General features: G+C 33.1%; 2 protein-coding genes across 7 annotated transcripts; one reads left to right on the top strand and one right to left on the bottom strand.

Moving 5' to 3' along the window:
- Positions 1-3,317: 3,317 nt before the first annotated feature.
- On the bottom strand, positions 3,318-6,566 carry LOC114425194 (50S ribosomal protein L5, chloroplastic-like). The gene is made up of 3 exons (XM_028392006.1): positions 6,246-6,566; positions 5,446-5,646; positions 3,318-3,894 (listed from the first exon to the last, which is right to left on the bottom strand). The coding sequence occupies exons 1-3, from the start codon at positions 6,504-6,506 to the stop codon at positions 3,553-3,555; spliced, it is 804 nt and encodes a 267-aa protein (XP_028247807.1). The 5' UTR covers positions 6,507-6,566; the 3' UTR covers positions 3,318-3,552.
- A 2,203-nt stretch (positions 6,567-8,769) lies between these two features.
- On the top strand, positions 8,770-16,118 carry LOC114425193. 6 transcript variants are annotated; one of them, XM_028392003.1, is made up of 11 exons: positions 8,770-9,703; positions 9,807-9,905; positions 10,078-10,277; positions 10,451-10,644; positions 10,852-10,957; positions 11,114-11,424; positions 12,632-12,662; positions 12,879-13,042; positions 13,298-13,379; positions 13,489-15,063; positions 15,758-16,118. In XM_028392003.1, exons 1-11 carry the CDS (start codon positions 9,642-9,644, stop codon positions 15,910-15,912), a joined length of 2,979 nt encoding a protein of 992 aa, XP_028247804.1. In that variant the 5' UTR covers positions 8,770-9,641; the 3' UTR covers positions 15,913-16,118. The 6 variants fall into 6 exon arrangements, with proteins under 6 accessions (XP_028247804.1, XP_028247802.1, XP_028247801.1 ...); XM_028392005.1 differs by having other exon boundaries at positions 8,771-9,703; positions 12,927-13,042; positions 13,301-13,379; XM_028392004.1 differs by having other exon boundaries at positions 8,771-9,703; positions 12,927-13,042.
- Positions 16,119-16,164: the final 46 nt, after the last annotated feature.

Raw genomic sequence — 16,164 nt, 5'->3', positions numbered from 1 at the left:
TACAAAATTAATTTATGATGTTTTGTATGTACCTAAGATTCATCAAAACTTGCTAAGTACGAGACAATTGATTGAGAAGGGGTTTAAAGTCATCTTTGAAGATAAACATTGTTTGATTAAAGATGTCAATGACAAGGAAATTTTCAATATAAAAATGAGAGGCAAAAGTTTTTCATTTGATCCATTGAAGGAGGAGCAAACAACATATCCAATTACTGTAAACAATACAAAAGTCTAGCACAAAAGGTTAGGTCATTTTCATCATGCAGCGGTTGAGGAACAATGCATAATCTCACTTGATCATCATGCAACGAATGCTTTAAATAGTGCAGATTCTACCATGAAGAGAGCATCGTTAGTGTATTCAAAAGAAATGGACCAATGACTTTCATCCTCTAAAGCCTTGGAGGTTAAAAAGATGGAGTTGGAGATTGAATCACAATTTATGAATGAAGCTCGTTTAGAATTGAATAATATCATTGAGCATTCAATCTAGAATGACAAAAAGGAAAAAAAGATCATTTGTAAAAGAAAGGATGTATCAATTGGTGAATTGGAACAACTTTTTGCTTTAATTAAATAGAAAGAAACGGAGATAACAAACAATGACTCTAATTTAGAAGCGGTAGAAAATAAGATAAATAAAGTTGTCTTTGAATTTAAAGAGATACTGTCAAACATCCAACAAGGTATAACATCCTTCAAGCAAATGATTATTTTCATAGATAAAAAGAGTCCTAGAATTAGAAGTGGAAAAGAAAGTAGCTACTTTTGTAAGAAATTTCAAGAAGCCTACACAAATAGCTACTAAAGCAAAGTCACCGTGTGTTGATAAAGTCACCTGTTAGTTTGATATTTTTTATTAATTGTATAACCAAGTTTTTAGGATTAGTCGTTTTATTTTATGTTACTTAGTTATTGTCATGTTAGTGGTTTGTTATTATGTAGGAAGTAAGTTATTATTGCTTCTTTATTTGACCAGATAATCGTTTAGATAAAAAGTGTGCATTCATCTCTTTTAATTTTGTGAGTTACGTTCATTTTATAACAATAATTTTTCACAAAATACACCACCAAAAGTTATAATTATTTTTTTTTACCGATATTAGTATAGTATATTATTATAAATGACGATTAAGATAAGTATGAAAATAAAGCACCACGATAATAAACAAATGTAAAAAAGAGAAAATGAATATTAATAATAATAATAATTATCATGGATAGTTATATAATGTAATTGTAATTATGTAAAACTTATTAAATAAGAATCAAAACTAATATGATTTAAATATAATATATTTTATAAAATAACACTCTTTATTTAATTTTGATGATATTCATAATTATTCATGTTTTAAAATTTTATAAAAAATAAAATACATAATTAATTTTATTGATATTGTTGTTAGATATATTATTAGTATATTATTTAGAAAAGAATAAACTATCAACTAAAAATTCAAAACTTGTAATACTTCATGTTTTTTACGTCAGAGTCACAGTAATTCGTGTTCTTATAACCTACTCATTCTTCTCTCTCTTCCGCTTATTAACTTCTCATTGGTAATATATTCCTTTGAAGTTTGATTTACTCCCCGTTTTTTTATTATTTGATTATTCCAACTTCCCTTTTATTTGATATTGCATTCTCTCTTCAATGTTAAAACACTCAAAAAAATGGAAGAAGAAATCCCGATATCCTTTAATTTGCCTGCTACACGCCTACACTTCTTCACTAGAAGTGGATTTTGTATGGTTAGCACAACAACAATCACAGAGGCATATTATATGTGAGTGCCTCTTGCCTTTTCTGTCTCCACCCCTCTCACAAAATTAGCCCATCATATCAATGTTTGTATCTCATTGTCTCCACTATTGTATTTTTTTTTAGTTTAATTGGTCAAACCTTTTGGTGTTGCACCTGTGTTTCCGCCAGGAATTATATCAAGAAATTATTTTCTCAGCTTGAAGAAAAAATTATTTTGTATTAATAACATCCAATATGGTAGAATTGTATATTATTCTTTTATAAACCATTTTTAAAAAGAATATCCTTTATTAAAAGTAAAAAAATGCACGTAATTAAACATGTATTTGGGAAAAGTAATAAAATTAAATTTATATATATTGTATGTTATTATATAATAAAAAAATCTACAATAATATTAAATGCGGACACACAAGCACGGTAGCATTTGTATTTCTACTAGTGTTAATTATGAAAATATAAGAAGTTTAGTTTAATTGGTTGAAAGTGTGTGAGCATTTTAAATTTTTTGGTATCATATTGAACTCTGACATTAAAAAAATCATCAATGGTAAGAAATTACTTTTCGAATTAGTGAGTTACTGGTTAAATTACATAAATAGTATATTTTAAAAAAAATAAACTATAAGTTTCATACTTTATTAAAATAATTTGTACAAAAAATATCACACTATATCTTAAGAAAATTCATAACAGTTCTATTGACTCACTCATTCACTTGAACCTGCCATTATGTTTGATTTTCTGTTTGGAGTGTTTCAAACTCAATTTAAAAAATAAAATCGATTTTTGTGGCATACTTAATTATCCTCAAAATTACATTTCTTATATTAAAACTCTTTTTTTTTTTTTATAAAAGTAAAACTTTTTGCTTTTGCAAGCTCAGCTTATAAACTAAGTCTAACCTAGATTTAACTTAGTAAACTTTAATTCAAAGAAACAATTGGATTAACAAAAAAAATTTGGCTGGATTATACTAATTTTACAACATTCTAATCCAACAACTAATTCTTCCTGGTTACATCTGTTATTTCCCGTCAATCTAGTTCAATTAGCTAGTCCAAAAAAGTTTTGATAACACCAATTTAAATGTAACTTTTTAAAGATTTTAAATAATGATCAAATTCAGCATCTTAAATCTGTTGCTTTAATTATTAGCGACATTTTAAATTTTAAAGAATAATGCATGTTTAAATTTAATAAAATGGAAACAGTGAGACATCCAAAATTTCGTCCCCTTCTGTGGATTATTTTTTTTTAACTAATGGAAAATTTTATTAAGAATTTAATATAAATACACTAATAGTAATTATACTGTCATCAAATAATAAATCACCATAAATAATAAAATTATTGTATTTTATAATAATTTTCTTTTAAGGAAATCATACCAAAGACAATTTCTTATAAGTTGACTATTTTCGAATATATTCTTACCTTAGTAATTAGTATAGTATATTTAAGAATAGAATAACTTAAGAGTGCTTAGAATCCTCAATCCATGTCACCTCAGTATTTTCCAGAAAGAGAACCAAACACACTTAAATAATTGTCAACTGAACCAAATAATCAGGAAATAAATGGAAATCAATTAGCAAGCATGATCTGCATAACCACATTATAACCTTATAGCGAAATAGTTGATGGCATATGCATGCCTCTTACAAAAAGAATCAACAACATATTAACATTACATCTGAATGAAACAAGGAATACAACACAGTGTCTCCTGGTCCTCAACCTCACTTCCTTTTATCCTATGATTTTGCATCAAAACTATGTCACTTCCTTCCTCTTCCCTTTGATTTTGCATCAAAATGATGAGACTTGAGCTTCTTTTTCCGAATTGTGGTGGCGGGACCACTTCCCTCTCTGAAGGGCATACCCATAAGAGCCAACAATTTGTGTGCTTCTTGGTCGGTTTTAGCTGTTGTTGCGATGCAGATATCCATTCCCCGAGGCTTACCAACAACATCAGCTCTGATCTCTGGGAAGACACCCTGGTCCTTAATGCCAATGCTGTAGTTCCCATGCCCATCAAAGCTGTTGGGGTTCACACCTTGGAAATCTCTTGTCCTAGGAAGTCCCAAGTTGACAACTCGGTCTAGGAATGAGTACATCATCTGTAAAAAATCAAACAACAGTTATTGGATTTCAGCTACATAAAAACACAGGAGGTTTTGGTTTAACTTATGTGGTTCTAATACTGGATATCAGTAGAATATGAGCTTACTGAAATGTAGAGTATTAGAATTAGAATTTGGTATTCAATGGAGAATTGTAATGTACTTACAGTTTTTAAATAAAGAATTTCAAACAGAGATCAAATTCACATACATATATTGCAACACATCACCAAACCCTTTGACATAACAGAAACTCCGTAGCATGTTTGGAAATGAATCAGAGACATGATTTTTCACATCCGATAAACACTACTAGCTGTAGCTTTTGAGATTTTTCACATCTGGGATGTGAATTGTTGTGGGTTGTAAATCGTGCTTCTAAACATGCGTATAGTCTCGTTTAGTAAATTCCTGATGAGAGCACTCTTTATTAAAGTAACATTGAAAATTAAACACAAATGGTAAGCGTAGCCTATCCAAAAGAAAACGACTTCGACCTTGATAAAAACACAGACAAAACAGAAGGCCAAAATTTCCTTTCACTTTTGGATTCTGAAGAAACAAGTTCAGGATAACAGAGAATAATGTTACCTACTGTTCTTATAGGAGGAGAATAATGTTTTCTAAGTAAACATTTTCTGTTACAAGATAATGTCTGATTGATGGATAGCATATTATGTCAACAAAGAATATAGCCAATTTGCAACATGATAGCATATATTCCAAACCTAAATAGCAACTCTGTTCTAGGTTACTTTTTAGTGACAAGTATGGAATCTGCATATTTCCCATTATTTAACTTCTCAGGTTATCACTGCTACTAACTTGCCATCAAACGAATATGTCTTAGTAAAGAAATGAAATCCTTTCATAATCATATAACCCCTATTGAACTATATCCCAATTCTCAAACTTCATTCTATTCCTATTTCGCTTAAAGGATGCCAAAAGGCTTACACAAGATTCCTAGCCGCAGATAAAGGACAAGTTAACAAACAGTGGCACATTTATCACAGTATGGAATTTGCACATTTGCCAAAGATTATTTTAACTTCTTAAGTTCTATAGTTGGCCACGAATACATTACCAATGTTCAGAACTGCTACTAACTTACCAAATCAAACCAATATGCCTTAGCAAAGAAATTAAGTCCTTTCATAATCATATATATCCCTATTGAACTATATTCCAAAACTCATACTTCATTCTATTCCTCTTTCTCTTAAGGGATGTCAATAGGCTTACACAAGATCCCTAGCCGCAGATAATGGACAAGTTAACAAATAGTAGTAACACATTTCAAAATAAATTTCCAGCAGCATATCAGCACTAGTCAAAGTTCCTTATACCTAGGCATTTAACCGTAACAACAAAACAGCCACACTATCAGGAAAATAATAAATCCACGTAACAGCAGGGTAGCATCTCGTTACCAAAAGCCAATAACATCATGATACTCGCATTGTTCTAAATAAATTCAGTAAATCATCACATCCCAATCAACTATATTCATTAAACAATATAAATTGAATACTACAACATGCTCACATTTCCTCTTAGTGTCACAGAAATCCCAAGTGGTTGACCTTCCCTGATCTTAAAGGTGGCAAGAGAAGCCCTGGCCCGAGTCTTAATAGGTCTCTGCCCTGTGATCAGTGCTAGATCACTTATTGCCGCGTCCAAACCCTTTGCATTTTGTGCAGCATCTCCGATACCACAGTTCACCACAATCTTCTCAATTTTAGGCACCTGAAATGAAGGAAAAGATAAAACCCAACATTGCAAAAATTGAAGGCAAACCAAATGATCATGCCCCCATTTCTTCTTCAACACTATTTGACACCAAAACTTATGGTATGTTTGGAAGATAGGAAAGAAAACACGGATAACAACTCATAGAAACAACAATTCAAAATTTTCTTCACTTCCATTTTCTCTTCAATTGAAATTTCAACTTTTATCTCCTCCCTAATCTTCCCACCGTTCCAAACACACCATTAATCCCCCTCCCCCCTAATCAAACCCCCAAAAAACTGAAATTTTACTGTGAAACCTCATGAAACCAAATCAACTTATCATGCTTCATCTCAATTGTCCCACTATGTGAAACCAAAGTAGCAAAACCCCATCAACCCAAACCATAAAAAATAAAATAAAACAACAACAAAATTCACATTAAAACCCCATAAATCCAAAGCAGCTTAACACACACCCATCACATTTCCCCCGCCACATGATACCAAACTCCCAGAACCCCACCAACCCAAAACCAACAAAGATTCAAACTTTCACAGCCAAACAATGTTAGAAAAAACATTAAACAAAAGTTACAAAATTTGGTAAAAAACCTGGTGTTTGTTGGTGTAGGAGAACTCTTCCATGAGCAAGGGAATAATTTTCTCAGTGTAAGCTGTTTTGAGCCTATTGGCCTTCTCTGCCTCAGACTTCTCCACCAACACAACCCCAGAAACAGAGGCCTTCACAGAGACCAGTGCATTCCCATGCTTGTTACTATGAGGGAACAGCAAAGAAGAAGAGAATTGAAAGGCACGAAATTGAGAGAAGAAAGAGGACCCAGATGAGTGTAGAAGCGAAGGAGCGGTGGCCATGGCGGTTGCTCAGTGCTCTAACTCCGAGCTGATTATTATAGATAGAGATAGCGTTGGAAGGGGTTTGGAGTTGTAAAGTGCCCCTTGTGTTGAATCTTATTTACGAAGCTTAACAACGTGGGATGAGAGTGAATTTTAGCCAACCAAAAGGGTGTACAATGGCTGTTGTGGGGACAAAAATACAAATAAGCTAAGAATGGATAAGGAGTGGAAAAATCAAACTGTGACTATCCTTTTTTTTTTTTTACCATTTTTGAGAAGAAATGAAAAAAAAATGTATGGAGTATTGTTTTAGTTATCTAAATTTTTTGTTTATATATGTTAATTTCTTAAAAAATAAATTATTAGAACTAAAATATTTTGTTTTCCTATAAAATTGGAAATATTCATTTTTTAATTAAGATATGGTAAAATTTACCATGATTTTTTTTTATTTTATAAATTTTATCATTCAAATTTTATTTTTACAAATTTTATCATTCAACTTTCATAATTTTGCAGAATTTACTATCAAAGTTTCTTTTTAACAAATTTTATCATCTAACTTTTAATATTTCACAAATTTTATCTTTTAAGTTTGTTTTTTATATATATTTTATCATCATATTGATAACAAATTGATGTAAAAAGTTAATTTTTCTAGATTTTTATACATTGGTTGTATGCATCACGGATGTAGAAAAATGACTTGCTATATCGTATATAAGTAGAACCAGTGTAAAAAGGTCAAAATCATTTTTCTTCAATAGTGACATAATGCACAAAAATTAAAAATTTAGGTGATAAAATTTATAAAAATTAAATTTGAATGATAAAATTTTTAAAACAAGAAAAGTTGAATGATTAAATTTACAATTAAACCTTTAATTAACTTGTGTTTAATCAAGTTTATGTAATCGGTGAATAAATGATAAACGTTACACTTGCGCAAGGCATTATCTTGTTGGCTTCATGAAGTACATGATTTTAGGAGATTAAATTATTTTGTTGGGAAAGGCTCTTTGTATTTGAAATCTTGTGAAAGCGTATATGGATGTATTACATCTAGAGAAATGACCCAGGGTTTGGCCAAAATGATTGAGCAAGTACTAAAGTTGCATGAAAAAAGGAGAATAAATTGGACTTCATAGTCTATAACTTCTCCTACACACATAGTATCGGTATTGTGAATTTGCACAACTTCAACAGTATTTAATTTCACCCATCTGGCTGAATTATTATTTTGTCATTTTTTGGTCCCATTTTGTTATCATTGTTGTTGCAGAAACTTGTGGAATGTTTTTTTTTTTTTTTTTGACTTAAACCCAACATAATCCCACCTATGATTACTTCTATTTACTAATTGTCAAATAAAATTGAAATATATTTGCATCTAGAGGATATTAATCTTGATATACATAATAAAATGGGACTCTACCATAATGTTGGACAACGCTAGTTACTTTAAAAGATTAAACTTTAACATGTGATTTGGAGCTCAACCAAAATGATCGAGCAAGTGTCAAAGTTGCAAATAAATTTCCCTTACAATATCTAACACTCCTCCATACATACTCTTGCCCTTGGTATTATGACTTTACATAACTCCATGTTCAATTTCACTTTCATCCATCCTCGGGTGGAGTTATTATGATGTTATTTTATCACTAATATTAATGTTTATTATTATCACCACCACTTATTGTAATTATCATTATTTTTTATTTTTTATTTTCTCATTTCTTATTTTATAATTATTATCATTGTTCATGTTAATACTCGTGAAATATCTTTTTTTTTTTTTACTTAAACTTAACATGATAAAATCCGTGATTACTTTTGTTTATTGAGTGTTAAATAAAGTCGAAATTCAGCCTACAATTATAATTTTGTATTCTTATTCTTTTTTTAACTGAAACATAAAAATTATATTTATGAACTTATTTTAATTTTATTTAAATAAGAATTAAAAATTATAATTAGAAAAATAAAATTCTTATTTCACGTGCTAAATATTTCCTTATAGCTATCTTTTTATTAATTGTAAAAATAAATGTTAAAGTAATTATCCTAAAAATTAATAATTTTACTATATATATATATTTATTTAACAATGTAAAAATCTTTAAATTGGGCATACTATTTACACATATAATAATAATTCTGGCAAAGCAGTAAGAATTAAATAATATTTTTTTAAACTTATAAGTAAGATTAAGACAGTAATTCTAATTATTACTCGTTTATTTATCATCGTAGACAAAAAAGGCATTCCTATCCCATAGCTTGCCGGAGATAATTATAATACCATAATAGTAACAACTTTCTCTCTCTCACTTCAAATCTCTCTCTCTTTTCGCTTACTCCCTCTTCCTCCTTCGCGATCCATCACTTCATATCTCCCCAAGATTTCGATTCCACACCGTTTCGGCGATCGATTTTCTCCATAACCCTCGATCCACATAGGTCCTTTGTAAAAAATCCAAAACCCTAGTTTTTTATTTTTCTTAATTTCATGGCGGAGCTTTAGATTAGGCACAAACCCTTCAATGATTATGGTCCCTTTCGTTTTCCCTCGGAGCTAAATTTCATGGGTGTTCCCGAAAGTTTTTTAATTGAATCTCTTATCCCTGTGATTTTGCGTTCTGATTTTGAGGCGATGAAGTGTATATATCTATCTCGCAAATTTCATTGAGGAGAGTGTTTTTCGTCTTTTTAGGTGATGGTTTTGCGAATTTTTCACAAAGGAGGAAGCTTGGGAGGGTTTTGGATAGTGGGTCTCGTTGACTGAGTTTGGATCAGTGAGTGGAATTTTGCCTGTGTATATTGGTTCTAGGTTATTTGTTTTCTTGGCTTTGAAGATTTCCACATCATAGATTGTAGAAGTGGGTGATGGAAAAATCAGGAATTGACCTTGTGCTTGCACTAGAATAAAAATATTTGAGGGTTTTTATTTTAACCGTGTTTGGTGTTGGGAGCAGAAGAGTATTTGGTTATGGTTCTCATCAGGGTGAGATTGTGTTATGAATTGTGTAAGTGATGATTACTATTGACTAGTGCTCTTTGTGGTTGATACTTTGCATTATTCATTGGTTGGAAATATTTGGCTGTTTTCATCAACTTTGTGGAGAGGAATTATTGGGTGGAGAGATCAAAATGAGTTTTCAAAGTGAAGATCAGGGCTTGTTGGATCAGGCAACTGATCAAGGATTGCAAGAGTAACCTTTCTTCTTTGATCAGCTTTTTGCTCGTTATACATGTTTTCTATCAAAATCAAAATATGATGCGTGTTGTAACACTTATCTGTTGATGGTGGTTCAGGAAGTTAAAAATTTCATACACAAGGGATTTTTTGTTATCGCTAAGTGGATTGGACATATGCAGAGAGTTGCCTAGTGGGTTTGATCGATCACTTTTAAGGTAAAGATTGTTGTGCCACATAGTCTGTTTCTACCCGGTGTAATGGATGAAATTCAATGCACTGATGCAGGAATTATGGTGTATCTTTTTTATCAATTTGTGATCTTCCATTATGTGTTACGCCTTGTTTTTTTGGTGATCTTTGTCCTTTATTTTTTTATTTGGAAATCAGTGAATTTGAAGATGCTTCTCAAGATCGGCAGAGAAGTACAGGTGGTTTGTCAGTGCATAGTTTTAGTCGACGTATTGAATATAGTTCATCCCCTCCCACCAGAGGTGATAGCTTTTCACGGGGAATACATGGAAAATGGGAAACTCGATCTTCAGGACGATCTGATAAAGATAGTGATTCTCAATCTGAATTGGATTCAGGTTTTTACACTTGATCAGCAAGAATATGCCTGTCCTTAATTCTCTACAAATTAAACTGTTTGGACTGATATGGCATTCTTCCCTATATCTATGACTTAGTGATGGGTATTGAAGTAGAAGTTTCTTTGAAAAGGGTTATTTTCATCTATTTCATTGTTTGTGTCTATTTGCAGATTCTGGAAAACGTTTTGGCAATCAATCGCGTAGATCTTGGCAAGGTCCTGAGCATGATGGGCTTCTTGGTAGTGGTTCTTTTCCTCGGCCCTCTGGGTATACCCCTGGGTTGGCTGCCCTGAAATTTCGAGCTAATGACAACTACCAGCTAAATCGGTCTAATGAGCCTTATCATCCTCCTCGCCCTTATAAGGTTAGTTGTAGTTGTTATATCTCATACACCTGTATGCTGGCTACATTGCAATATTGAATTATTGATTGCTTCCAACAATTCTTAACTCTCAATTATGATTTTCATTTGATGTGGTGAAGTCATGGTTAGTATTGAAATCGCACATAATTTTATTAACTTCAATGTCTGTTACCTTATTTTTTTTATTTTGATTTGGATGCTTTCCAGGCACCTCACTCACGTCGGGAGACTAATGACTCTCTTAATGATGAAACATTTGGTTCTTTGGAGTGTACAAGTGAAGACAGGGCTGAAGAGGAAAGAAAAAGAAGAGGTAATTGTTCTTTTTCAGAAGACATTTTGTCTTGCTGTATCTGTTCTCATTAAATATGGCTTTAGAAGTTCTGTTTACCTTTGTAATTAGGGACATTGTTAAGTGCATGTTTAGTGAGTTTTAGACTAAATAAATGGATGACAACTTTCTTGCCAGCTTCTTTTGAATTGATGAGAAAGGAACAACATAAAGCTTTCCAAGAAAAGCATAAGTTGAACCCGGACAAGAATAACGACGATTTTGACATAACTTCACTTGCTGACGACGATGAGAAAAGGGTAGTTAATAGGAGCAACGAGTATGTGGAGCCTAATGTGACTCTATCAGTGTTAAGCAATGATGAGAAATCTTCTTCCCTTTCACAGACTCCTTCAGCAGCAAGACCACTTGTACCCCCTGGTTTTGCAAGTGCAAAGTTGGAACGCAATTTGGCAACCAAGACATCCCTTAACACTCATTCAACAGAGGTAACTAGATAAAGTTTGTCATCCCCATCTTAGTTGTGGCCTATTGTAGCTTAGTTATTCATAAAAGCTGTTATTTTTCAAATGTTAAGCTAAAAGATTAAATTCTTAACGTATTGAATTAGGCATTCAACTAGGTTTTACTTCTAAATTTTAATTTTTGATATCATAATGTTTTGTCTTTGTAGGGAATTTTAGTTGTTACTTGTTACTGTTAATTGTTATGATAGAAAGTTGCCAAGTTGGTATTTCTTGTTTGAGAACTAAGTCCATACTATGTGGTATTTTGAGATGGGAATCATAGATGAAATTTTGTAGTTTAATTCACCATAATTGCTCAGCAAGCATAAAATTGTTAGAATAGAAATCACTAAAGGATTTTATGATTCCAAACTTCAAAGTGATGGTTAGAATGTGGTTATAAAAAATGTCCTAACTGTCTTAAGAGTGATCTTCGTCTTATAAAATTAAATAGTTTGAAAGTGAATGGTGGCTTCATTCAAGATTCTAGTTTCTTTTCTTCAATGCTGGAAGGTTCAAGACACATCAAATCTTAGATTCTGATAAAGCTAGTTTTGATTTTGATGTTATCTTGTTTGAATGTTGGTTTCATGTCTAATGATAAGTTAAAAATCTAAAGATTTCAAGGTTTTTATAGAGCAACCTCCAATCAAGGAAGAGTGCAAAGGAGTAAGGAGATAGTTTATGGTACCTGTAATTTGACTGTGTCCCAGGCGTAAGAGAGGATACAAGAGACTAGATTGTGATATACTGTTTAAAACTATCTTCTGCTCTAATATTTGATGTCCCAAGTACCAAACTCTGATGTCAAATTCAAATTTTGTATAACAGAAATGTTTTATTCAGAGTCTCTACCTTAATTGGATTAGGATTTTGCCTCTTTGCGTATTGGATGTTGAATAAATACAGAGGATATTGTAGGATTTTGCCACATTATGTCTCGCAGAGATACTGCTCTCCATAAAGATTGAAAGCCTAGAATTTGAGGACTCATTTTAAAATGAGAAGAAAAGTCTAATTTCTTCCTAGATTTTAACCAAGTTAACCTTTAAAACCATATAATGTTATTTATTCAACTAGCTGATAAATGAAGTGTGCTTTATTGTAATATATTATATTATATATTATAATATGTGCCATTATTCTTGGCTCTTTTTTAATACATTTTTTTATTCTGATGCTTGCATAGGTTGGACAACCTGCGCCTGGTGATACTGGAGGTAACCATGTATTCAGTATAAATTCTGACAATAAAGAAGGAAAATTATTAACCAAGCAAGTGAATAATGATCAACAGAATCTTCAAAATACAAATCTAAATATTTCAATTAACTATGAGAAAGAAAACATTTTAAATTTACCGTCAATTTTGGATATTGCCGACATTAAAATTGGAATGGGTGATCAATTGAGGAAGAGATCTGCTCTTTCAGTAGTCTTGGAAGCATCAGATGACAATGAATTTATTAATCTTAATGCTGAAGTAAAAGGAAAGGAGGCTGTGGGAGCTTTTAGTCCAGACAATTCAAATTCTATCCTATACAAGCTTTTTGGTAACGCTTCAACACTAGACCGTGACAAATCGACTAGTATTGTTGAGGTAATTGTGGAGCTTATTAGAATTTCCTTTGAGTAATGTCAAAAACTTTTAAGTGAACTTATTGTCTGCATTCAACTATGCCTCATGTCCTTGGGGTTATAAAAGCTAGAGAAACCACAACTGGCAGATATCTTTGTGAAAACAGATACTTAACCTACTTGGCTATATATATTGTGATTTGGACTAGTGTTCTGTTTCTGCTTTTATTCTGCCACATTATTATAGATTTGATTATTTATGCTCTTGCTCTTATAGCAGCCTGATCAGAAAGCAGATGAGACATGGAGTCCACACGCCTTCCAATCTTCCAAGTTTGCTCATTGGTTTGTTGAAGAAGGTATACTTATAAAGAGGCTTTAGCGCTTTCAATGTTTTATGCTTTTCAAGTTGTTCTTTGTGATTTGATTTTAACTTGTTTTGTTCATTCCCTACCCACTTTACTGCAGAAAAGAAGCCAGTGGATGACTTGACACATAGGCCGAATGACTTGCTCTCACTTATCGTTGGTGGAGAAAAAGGGGGGTTGCAGACTTCTAATGTAGAAACACCCCAGCCTATTGCAGCTAATTTTGCTTTCCTAAATTCTGAACCAACTGGTGAGCATATGACATCAAATGTAGCACATACTACTATTGACAACTCTGAGCTATTGTACAAGAGTGATAAACCTGAGGTTTTAGCAGCAGTTCTAACGTGTGAAGATTTAGAACAGTCAATTTTGTCTCAAGTTGGTGAAAATGGCTCATCACGTCCACAGCCCATTCAGGACAAAGATTTTGATGCAAAATCTGAGCAGTTGACTCCAGTTGATAATCATGCATCCCACCACCTCCTTTCTTTGTTACAGAAAGGAACCTCACACAATGATATGGAACTTTCATCTATTCTAGATTCTTCAGACAAGGTGCCTAATACTGAAGGAGTCACTACTGGCAATGTTCTTGATAATCCTGGAGAAGCAAATGTAGATGTTTCCAATTCATCAAAGACATTGACACTGGAAACACTTTTTGGGTCAGCTTTTATGAAGGAGCTTCAATCAGTTGGAGCGCCCCTTTCTGTTCAAAGGGGTTCAGTTGGATCTGCAGGGCCTGATGTTTCAGAGTCTCTTTTGTTTCCTTTCCCTACCTCAGACAATGTTCACCCTCCTACAGGTGAACTTACACTGAACAGGCACGGAAGTGGTGTCCTGCCATCAGAACAAACAAATCATCCCAAATCTAATAGATTTGAAGAGCAGTGGTTGGGGTATGGTGATTCTCAGGGAGATGGTAATTCATCGTTACTTCAGAGTGAAATTTCCAAAGCTAGTGGTTTCAAGGGGCCTCGTGATATTCACCTTCCAGAAGAAGATAGCTTGATTACAGCTAGTGATCCTCTGCAAAACTTTTTATCTGCTGGAAATTTAGTTAAAACAGATTTGTCCCAAGACACTACAGTTGACATTACTAGAAAACTGGCAGCTCTGAATCCTGCATTTAGAGATGACCGACTCGTTACGAGAAATCAAGAAGGTTTAGCATTCCCTCGTGGTCCATATGATATGAGGGAACCTGGTATTCCATATCAGAATCTTAATGTCCAAAGATCTCCACAGATCCACCCTCAGTTGAATCACGGTGGTCCAATGTTTAACCAACTGGATTCTCATCCCCCTCATATAAGTTCTTATATGAAGCTTCCAACTCCTGAGGGCATGGTTCATCATGACTCACCACCAAATCATCAATTTCCAGGAAATATGCTTCGTCCTCCTTTTCGTCAACCAAACAGTGGACTTGCAGGGCCAGGGTTTGATCCTCCAGTTCATCATTCTATGTTACAACAACAAATGCATATGCAAGGAAACCTTCCCCCACCTCATTTATTACGTGGATTCCCAAGGGGTGCACCTATGCCATCTCATGCTAGCAATCCAATGACTGGCTTCATGCAGGAACCAAACCCAATGCAAGGCCAAGGCTTCCCATTTAGTGGTCACCAGCATCCTACTTTTGGTGGCCCTGGAATGCAATTACAAGGTAGAAATTTAATGTACATTACTATTGTGCTTGCTTTTGTATGATTATTGTAGCTAACTTGAATTCATAAAAAATGCACAATTGTGCTTGCTGTTGTACATTTCGATGACAATTGATCCTCTCAATAGTTATTTCTGCTTGTTCATGTTTCATTGACCTTGTTGGCTAGGTGTTTTCAGAGCAAGTTTAATCACTTTTCTCTGTGACTGCCATGGGCATGTCAGCAAACACAATGCGCACATGAGATGCATACATCCAATAAAGTGTGTACATGAGCACACACAATGCTTATAATCAGATACATTTGCACATTCACATAACACACTCATCCACCAGTTCAAATTATTAGTCTTTCTTTGTTCTAGTTTACACAGTTGCTTCTACTTTGTGAACAAATTAACAATATTCAAAACCATGTATGCTATGTTTGGAGTGGTGGTACGTTAATGACACCGCGATTCTATTTGCACATTCACACTCAAAGCTACATTTTATTGTTTCTGGTTTTCCATGATGGCACCAGAATTTTTTGTTGCTCATAGTGACACTCAAAGAAGATATCATGCCTGATATTGATTATTATTTTCTCGTTTTGCAACTGCAGTTGTATCACATGACACATTTTCATCCTCATTTTTAGTCTGTTGATCTATTTACAATTCCTGACATATATACTCTTTGGCTATTTCATTAGCTCCTGATGTTGGTGGTGGAAGAAATCATCCAGAAGCACTTCAGAGGCTTTTTGAGATGGAGCTGAGGTCAAAAAACCCAAAGCCAATCCATGCTTCAGGTCACAGCCAGGGGATGTATGGTCAAGAGCTAGACTTGGGTTTTGGGTATAGATAGTGTATTGTCATTGTTGATGTGTATACTTAGTTTGTATTCACCTGATGTTGTGCTTCTCTATACCTCCTGCATGGAAGATGGGTTTCATATGATGCTTTTCTTTGGAAAAATTAGCTATTCTGTAATTAATGATTTTTCATCAATTTGCATTTTGCTGGGATTTCAATTTTCCGCCTTCTTTTTATCGACATAATTAAAATGCTTAACAGGAACGTCTGTTCTCAGTGGTTATATTTTTGGGGCATGAAAGAT

This window comes from Glycine soja, chromosome 9 (genome assembly GCF_004193775.1).
Source record: "Glycine soja cultivar W05 chromosome 9, ASM419377v2, whole genome shotgun sequence".
NCBI lineage: Eukaryota > Viridiplantae > Streptophyta > Magnoliopsida > Fabales > Fabaceae > Glycine > Glycine soja.
Note: the sequence above shows the minus strand (reverse complement) of the source record. Positions and strands in the feature narration are given on the sequence as shown.